The 9,784-nt window shown below is 37.1% G+C and overlaps 1 protein-coding gene across 1 annotated transcript; it reads left to right on the top strand.

Moving 5' to 3' along the window:
• Positions 1-3,018: 3,018 nt before the first annotated feature.
• Positions 3,019-4,251, top strand: LOC149075591 (uncharacterized). Its single transcript, XM_089245455.1, has one exon. The coding sequence runs from the start codon at positions 3,019-3,021 to the stop codon at positions 4,249-4,251; it is 1,233 nt and encodes a 410-aa protein (XP_089101581.1).
• The last annotated feature ends 5,533 nt before the right edge of the window (positions 4,252-9,784 follow it).

Below are 9,784 nucleotides of genomic sequence, written 5' to 3'. Positions count from 1 at the left end.
CCACCGAAAAAGTTGTGACTATAGTTTAAACCATGTCGGTGAATATCTCCCATAAAAACAACTACAGGGGTAAGGCAGCATGGGTGACCGCCACTCCCGTATTATCAACATAGGTGGGTTAAGGAGGTGGAAAATCCACCCCCTATACACTACAACCCCCTCCCCCCCGTTCGAACAGAACAACTTGTATCCGCTTATGTTGTTTGGTGTGGGTGTTCATATTATTTTCGTTATTATTTTTCTTTATATTTGCAATACAGTACAGCAGTAGCACTGCTTTAGGTAACACCCACAAGGTTTGAAGAACCTTGCCTAAACTAAAAATTGTGTACGTATTTCCAACGAAAACGGGCAAATATTTTCGGATGACTTTGAATTTTGCAATTCGAATACAAATCCCTCTCCCCCATCTAGTGTAACTGGATGAATTCACCGCGAAATACGTTGAATATAAAGGGACATTTGGTGAAATTGTCACTCTACATGCATACCAAAGTGATATTTCATCTGAGAAAATCGGAGAATGTATTCTCAACTATTTCGTTTCAACTGGAAGTTTCCTGTCATGCACAGTAAGAGTGAAAGCATACTCTATACTTTAGAAAGAAAACTTTCAAAGTTGTAGGTAAAGAAAGATATTCTCATTTTACCAAGAAGAACAAATTCGGATTTCTCTGAAAATAAGACAACATGTAAAGGGTCACATGAGCCGGAAAATAACAAGGCGGGCATATCGTGTTCCTTTTTTTTTTGCATTAAAGTCTCGACGGTAACGTTTCTTTCCTATACATATGTGTTATAGAATTTCCCGTTAGGTTCAATGACGAGCACCAAAACCACGATGGAATAGTTGTTTGTTTATATTTCTAGTTTTCTCGAAAATTTATTCATAGAAACATATATTTCGGAGTTTACAAGATGTAGATTTATCGCAGAAAATTAATATGATTGATACTTTAATAACTTTTTATCCGCTCTGTTCACATTGAATATAAAGCCAATACGACGCCATTAATTCCGTGGTCACCAGGCAACTGAATAATGTAGGTGAAAAAACGAATAACACTCCGCAAGAACCAAACGTTTGCGTTCAAATGACATACAAAATAGGAAAGACTACTACTACTACTACTTAGACCGTACATGCACCTCGTAAAAAGTCATCTGCGTACTTGTTATTCCTCTAGCGAACTAGTATGGGCAAAGCGATTTCTGATTTCTGCAAAGTTTTTCTGGAATGTTTTGTCATAGGTTTTCAATTGTAAGTACCGACTAGACTTTTACGACGAAACGATGAATCCCTCCTCTGATTATACTTAAGTACAACTGACTGAATAACAACCGAAGATGAATTTGGGAAAGACAATCCACATTCCTCTGTAGGGAATCGACAGTGAGAGGTTGGTGGTTCGCAGGAGTGGGTCGAGCTCACCCGCTACTCGAGTGCAAAGCCTCATGTGCCGCCCCCAAATACGATTCTGGTGTGAGGCTGAAAGGGTTTTCAGCTTATTGGGACTCCGGGAAAAAAAAACTTATTTTTTTATCCCTCCACAGCCGTACGCATTGTTCAACCAAAAAAATGTACTTAACTATACGTCACGCTTTTAAATAGACTTCTTGTATTTTTTCAGATCTATTTTGTCATTCCCAATTATACCAGATAACTTTTACTAACTTATACCAACTGATGAGGTCAGAAAAAATCATAAGCATTTTTTGACAAACGATGTTATCGAACAACAAGGCAAACTTTGTTTCGGTCAAATGTTAAAGAGAAAAAATTTCAGGAAATATAACGAGAAATAACTTATTAAAACAAATTACCAGAATTATTGACAAAATTATTTTCAGGGTTATTCAAAAATAATTTCAGAATTGTTGAAAACGTATTTTATGAATTACAGTATTCAAAAAAATAATTAAAGGGTAACAGAAGTGATTTCATGAAAATCGAAAAAAAATACGTTTTTTATGAGAAAAATGATTTCGTAAGTACCTACTGAAAGAAATAACTCAAGCATTAGTGGGGGGGGGGGGAAGTATTTCGCAGTGCATAAAAGGTCATGAGAAATGTTTCCAGATTTAATGAAATTTCATTTTTGTTGATGAAATAGTATCAGAGCAACAAAAAAAGAAAAAGAAACTCAGATAATATTGGGGAACTTGTACGTCCAGAGCCAGTTATGCCCACAAAGTAAAATGATATTGTGTGGATCGATATACCGCAGTATGAATTTTTGGCTCTCGGGCATCATGGAATTTTCTTTTTTTGACCAGTAATGTCTGAACGGTTCTTCAGACCCCTGATCTAGCTCGGCTTTAAAATTTTGGCATCGATGTGTAAATGAAAAATTAACCTGTTAACGATAACGAGCGTAATATTAAAACCAAACTGTAGAGGAACAAATCAAACAAGAGTTTTCTGCGTATGTTCCCTCTCTTCTCACCATCGCGAAACTTTACAGTAACCCCTATTATCTACGGAAGTTGCTTTTCCTTTTCTTAATTTTTTTCTCTTTCTTCCTATTGATCTTTTTTTTCTAGCACATATGATGTATCTTTCTACTATATACATGTGAGAGCAAAAGAGAACACATAGGGTTAGGGTGAAAAGAGGACGCTTAAAAAAACGCTCTTATCTGTTGTAATTTTTACTTTTATGATTTTCTTGCCCCCCCCCCCCCCCGTTTCTTCCTTTTCTAACGTGTGGTTAGGTTACGACAAGGTTTCCAGATTTATCACCGATTCGTTTAGTAGAAATGACCCAAATTGTTTGCCAAATACTTTTACATGAAGTGGTGTGGTTAAGCAAAATAATTCAATTCTTGGAGCATTTAGTCTAATTGTTCATGAGTATTGTTGATTTTTTGTTACATTTTTTGTAATGGTTTATGCTTTGTGCAATGCGCGTGTAATATTCAAGATTTCGGTAATTATGTTCGAGCTCGTGTAAACAGATCTATATTAATTCAGTGTTATTTTGTTGTTTTTATCATGAGCATTCTTTAGAGCGCTACGATGGCAGCAGCAGCATCTATTCGTGATTTACCTCCAGAAATTCTCACGTTGATTTTTGCGAATTACATCAAATCGGAAGGACTTGAAATTTTTCTTACAAGAATCATTCCCGTGTGCACCGAATGGAAGGATATAGCTTCGAATGCCTCTCTCTGGGAGACCGTGGACGACTACAGGTTAAAACCTCAACAGTTGATTGAGTTGGGTGAAGAAGGATTCCTCAATTCAACGAAATGCTTGAACATGAGATACCTAAATAATCTACACAGCGCCAATCAACAGGACTTGATGCGGATCATGGGCCCTTGTTCAAACCTGGAAAGATTGGACCTTTACTGCAAAAATATGTATCCGGAGTTTTTTGCGCATCTCAAGATCGACTGTCCAATTTTGAAGTCCCTAAATCTTAATTTCGGTATTGAAGAATATGCAAATTATCCAGTTTGGAGTACGGGCGATCTGAGTCCGTTATTTAATACGTGTGGAAATATAATCATTTGTTTAGACTTCCGACATTGTCAACTGGCTAGTCCAACTGACATTTTGAATGTTATAACTCGTTCCTGTCCCAATTTAGAAGTTCTTCGTTTCGACTGCGTTGAAGATGCAGCATTGTTTCCCGTAGAAGATTTTCAGATACGTTGCGAGATGTTGCGTGTGCTCGAGTTACGTTTCAATTGCCAGTTTACAAGCACAGTGTGCAATGGTGCCAGCGGCTTCCCGAAACTCCAGAAATTCGTCGTAGATGAAGTGGAAATCAAAGATGATGATATCGATTCGATTTTGTGGAATTCTACGGAACTGACTACAATGAAGTTATTGGATATCCCTTACATTCCATGCGAAGCTATCCTGCGGGTACCATCCGGTCAACTCCAAAAGCTCGTATTAGAAGATAAGGCCTACGATCTATTGGATGGAAATTTGCTTGAGCGGATCGTATTGAAATGGAAGCATAGCTTAAAAAAATTGTGGTTGTTAGTCACGGTGGAAGACATCAGTGACGCTCTGCTTGCCTTGATTCACGAGAACCCCGATCCCCCAATCGAATCTCTCAAATTCCAAAATGTTGGTGTTCAACTTTCAGCACTTAAAAAGATCGTACGAAAGTGTAAGAAACTTTGCCATGTGGAAATTGAAAAGCCTCTATGGGTGGATGTCAACGATTTCCCACGACGATTCCCTGATATTTTCCGGAATCGCGAAACAGTTGAGACTATATTGATGTACTAAAAGGAGAAATGCTATTCATATGTATACATGGCCTCGATGTGAGATTATTTGAACTACTTTCTCATGGACTGGGTGATTTGTTTATTGCCATTTTTATTATAGTATTTTGATATGCTTATCTGTCTTTGATTTGTAAGGTCAGGGAAAAACTTGGGTGCGCACACACAGGGGCGGAATAAGGCTCGGTCTGGTGGGGTACGATGATGATAATGATATCAATACGTTTACAGTAGAAGCTCTAGATAACGGACACCCATAGGACCAAAAATGGGACCGCTAACGGGGAGTGTCTGCTAATGAGAGGTACGATATACAGTGGAACATCGTATTTACGACTCGCATTTATATGACGAATGGCTTCGCACGAAATTGGTTCCTATACATATTATGTATTACACGTCAAAATGTATATGTTACTCTAAAAGTGATTATGCATAATCACCAATCGTCTCGATAAAAAAAAGTTCCAATACAAGTTGGAAAGTTTGATACAGATATGGAAAAACATATAACCACTTTCTTCTCTTCATAATCTTCATTTTCCGGCTCATGTGACCCTTTACATGTTGTCTTATTTTCAGAGAAATCCGAATTTTCTTCTTGGTAAAATGAGAATATCTTTCTTTACCTACAACTTTGAAAGTTTTCTTTCTAAAGTATAGAGTATGTTTTCACTCTTACTGTGCATGACTAGAAACTTCCAGTTGAAACGAAATAGTTGAGAATACATTCTCCGATTTCCTGAGATGAAATATCACTTTGGTATGCATGTAGAGTGACAATTTCACCAAATGTCCCTTTATATTCAACGTATTTCGCGGTGAATTCATCCAGTTACACTAGATGGGGAAGAGGGATTTGTATTCGTGTTGCAAAATTCAAAGTCGTCCGAAAACATTTGCCCGTTTTTGTTGGAAATACACAATTGTTAGTTTAGGCAAGGTTCTTCAAACCTTGCGGGTGTTACCTAAAGCAATGCTACTGCTGTACTGTATTGAAAAAATAAAGAAAAATAAAATAACGAAAATAATATGAACACACCCACACCAAACAACATAAGCAGATACAAGTTGTTCTGTCCGAACGGGAGGGGGGGGGGTAGTGAATAGGGGGTGGATTTCCCACCTCCTTACCCCACCTATGTTGATAATACGAGAGGGGAGGTCAACCCTGCTGCTTTTAAAAAACTAACTTTTTATTTCTTCTCCTGTCCTAAAACTCTCAGTTAAAAAGTTATTGCCTTGTCTTCCCTGGATCCAAAAAAAAAAATGTTTCTGAGTGCAATATTTGCTGAGATATTTCAATTTAAATAAAAAACAGAGAAAAGGTCAGAAAGACCAGCATAATGCTGTTCTTTCCCAATTTTTCTCTGGTTCTCTGAATTAAAATATCTCAGCGAATATTGTACTAAAAAAAGTGGAGTTTTTACTACCACTTGCAATAACGTATCTTAGTTTTACACGTTATAAATTTTGATACTTTTTTATAATTGTAAGTATGTCTCTATGGGCAACTGTTCACCAGTAATTAGGGGCAATGGGATTCTCCTATGTGTGTGAACCCTGTACATATATAGGTCGCCCCTTCCTCGTGAGTGCAAATCTCTGATGTTGGCAGGCATTTTCATTCCCCTGCTGGTATCTCCGCAAATGACGACCCGCACAGTGACTATCTTCATAGCATACCCATAAGGAAACCTAAACACGAGTTAACCTGTCGGTGCTGTGCGTGTCCAGTAATGCATGGCGTTATAAAAGAGGACATCAACCTAATAATATCTCTAACCTAATATTGACCTAACCCAGCATCATAATGCTAAATATTTCGGTAAATATTTTAATGTTACGTGCCATCAACTTTAACGCTTTATTATGTCGCTTAAACTATTTATAAAAGTTTTTCTTTTTCATGGGGTCCTTCAGAAATTACTCAACCCTAGCACAAATGGTCCTTGATTCGCCTTTATATTACGTGCAGAGGAAAAACTTTTTTCTAAATACAGATGGTGACGGAAGAAAAACAAAAGTTTTTCAGGCTAAAAAACGCCTTTCCAGCCTGCAATATACATTATAAAGGGAGGTAAGTAATAATAACTAAAACAAAAATATCTCTAGAATATATTTCTACGGCATTGTTTTGAGAATGTTAACACATCGCAAGCGGGGTACTGAGATCTGACCAAACTCTTCTGATTGGACTCGTTCTTCAGCTGTCGAAAGTTCTCGAGTGTGGAATCTTTTGTCAACACGGGACTGTGTATGTATAGTGAACCTTCCGCGAACTTTGTTTCTGCGTAATGTTTTTTATGTGTAGTGCTGCCATCAACAATCAATTTTTTAAACAAATTCTCAACTCATAGTGAGTGAAGTGCAATGAATAAATAATTAGTCGCTACGTACTGATCACATCGCTTACCATATAATAATAATAATCATAATAAAAAATATGCCGAGGGGGAGCGTTTCCCTTTCTGTTCCCAGTGTGTCCCGCGCTATTCTTGTCAAGATAGTTTTTCCTTCTGTTTCTTCTTCGTATAGCAGCTTCCCTTGCGATTCGTCCCGAGAACTTACTAACGGAATGCGAGCCTCTTTTGCCAAAACTTTGTCAAAACCAGGTGTAAGAAATGGTGTTCGAATATTTTTTTTCTTTTCTCCTTAATTTGCATGCTGATGAGACGAGGGGAAAAACAAGAAGGGGGTCGCTCGCATAAAAATTGTTAAAACAATTACTTAAAAAAAAAGTATCCAGTAGTCAATCGATTACCCTCATTGAAATAGTTTAAGGGTTAAAAGATGGTTTTCAATAAGATGTAGTTGTTGTTATTTCCCTTGAAAACCAAATTTCTCTTCAACTCCTGCTACCATAAAGAAAAGGAATTCGTTGTAATCGATTTCTCTAATCACGGAGAAAAGAGTTTCGAGTATTTCCAGCCGCTATAAATACTGCACATGTACTATTTTTATCACTATTTCCCGAGAATGCATTTTCCTGCTGCGAACTGGTGACAATGTTTCAGCAAAACAAACAAACACCCACTCGAAATTGAAACTGTGCTCATATAAAGAAAGTGGGTGGTGTTGATGGCGCTGTTGTTAATTGCGCGGAAAGATGAGTTTTACACTCACTCTGCTTAATGGACCTCCTGGCTCGTCTCGAATCTGGAATGTCATGTGAAGAGAAACTTTTGTTTATTCTTTCTAGGCTCGTTAAAGTGATTTCAGAGCACAATGGTGATGATTCGAAGCTTTGCCTTGCTGTATTTATTCGATCTTAGAAGAGATATTTATTTCTCCCGGCGTCGCCTATGGACGTAAGAACTAATAGCAAGAATAGCACTCATTCGTTCAACTCCTTCACTTGGAGAGTTTTGGTTACAAATTCGGATCATGCAGTAGATGCCCCAATGAATATCTTCAAAATAGAAATCTTCGTATACAGGTAGTAAAAAGGAGGAATATATAAATGTACTTCATTGTTATTTTTTTGTTATAAAACTATTTCGTTTATTCATTCTATAATCTGAGCTTATTAAAAACCGTTTCATTGTTGTTTCCACTTGGACATGAAGAAACCCGATTTTTGTGTGGAGGGAAAAAATAGTACCGAGTCGAAGAAAAAAAGATTTCTCAGCTTTCTTTCTTTCAAACCGAGCACAACTCAGGTCTATCGCCGTCTATGGGCAATTTACAACCCAGTGCTGGAAGTGTTAGTTTGTGTGTACCTAACAGTCTGAGTACGTATCTAGTGTTGTGTTTGATTTTTCAGTGCTGTCATCTATATTTCAGAAGTGGAATGAGTGAAGTGTAATGATTAAATTACATTGGTACTGTTCGTAGGTCTGCTGCTCTCTGTGGAGACACATTGTAAAGGGGAGATCGGCTCGCATTCGCGCCTCGAAGTTGGGAGCCCCAGGAAACCAACCTTAGCCGACCACCACTGTGAAGAGAAAAATATTTAAGAGCTGAGAAAATTATTTGAGAGTTTTTGGGGAGAAATCTCATTCATTCGGTCGTTTTCTCGAGCTGAATGGAAATAATTTCTGAGTCCAAGGAAAATGATATCGGAGTTATAGGAAATTAATTTTAAAGAAGTTGGAGAGACTACCTCCGGATTTAATTGAAGGAAGGAATGACTTAGTTGAAGGAAATTGATTGCAGACTTGAACAAAAATTTGTTTAGACGAGTTCGACAAACCATCCCCTGGTTAAAGGAAAAAATACTCTCGAGTTGAATGAAAATGATTTTTGAGTTGAAAGAAAATTAGTCTGGAGTTAAAAACGATTCTCGATTTTAAATCAAAACGGTTTCTGAGTTGAAGAAAAAATATTTCTGATATGAAGGAAAATGATTTCTGATGCGAAACAATATGATTTCAGGGTTGTTAAAGAAACCATTCTCGGGTTGAAGAAAAAACGATTTTCGACCAAAATGAAAGTTATTTCTGAGTGAAAGAGTATGATTTCGGAACTGATGGGAAATTAATTCTGAGTTAAAGAAAAGTTATCTTTGATTTGAAGCAAAATGAGTTGAATAAAAAACGATGGTTTCATAACTGAAGAAAAATGGTTCATAGTATCAGAATTGAAGGAAAATGGTTCATAGTATCAGAATTGAAGGAAAATGGCAACGAAGATAGAGAAAAAATGACTACGGAAATAAAGGGAAATGATTACATAGTTAAAAGAAATGATTTCGAAAATTCAAAGAAAGTTATTTTGGATTTGAAAGCAAATTATTACGAAGTGTTGAAGGGAAACGAACTGTGTAGTTGAAGGAAACTGATTTTAGACCTGAAGAAAACAGTTTCATAGTTGGACGATAAACTATTCTTCAGTTTGAGGATAACGGTTGTTTAGGGAAAAATTATTTCTGAGTGCAATGATAAAAACCCCATCCTCCATTTAAGTTTGATAAACAATTGAAGCGTTTATATGTAATATTTCCAACGACTCAAATCAATCGCATTAAACAGCTTTTCTGACGAAAGTGAATTCACACGTTCGCATCAGAAAAACAATGTTATTACGATTTTTTTCTCTGGATCTGGATGTTAAGATTCAAGTAATACCGGAAAATAGAAAGTATATGTTGATTGAATATGCTTCAACGAATGAAATGAATTAAAAGGAGGATAATATGGCATGTGAATGAATTTAAAAAAAAGAAAAAGAGCAGCGTCCAAAGAGCGCGAAGAAATCAGATCGAAGTGCTTTTGTTTTCCAGTTAATGTAGAATGTGTTCAATTTGGCATAAGTGTAGTTTCTTGCCATCAAAACAGAAGCAAACTCTGCGTCTGAGTTCAAAAGGCATCTCAGATAATCCACGCTGTCGGTACATTCGCAGTTTCCGGTCTCTGTGTGTGTGTTTTGAAATGATGATGGTATTCGAGTAATTGCCTCGCTGTTTCCATAATGTCGTTCGGACCATCGTGAACTCAGTTTTATTATTCCCACGGGTGCTACTCGCTCCCTCTTTCTCTCATAGTACGCCCGCAACTCGCAAATATACAAGTAGTAGTACTTCGGTGCGAGTA

This window comes from Pholcus phalangioides, unplaced genomic scaffold (assembly GCF_987345545.1).
Source record: "Pholcus phalangioides strain wild (caught in Gottingen) unplaced genomic scaffold, Ppha-v1.0 ptg000015l_1, whole genome shotgun sequence".
NCBI lineage: Eukaryota > Metazoa > Arthropoda > Arachnida > Araneae > Pholcidae > Pholcus > Pholcus phalangioides.
The sequence above is the reverse complement of the archived record's forward strand: the minus strand, read 5'-3'. Positions and strand labels throughout refer to the sequence as shown.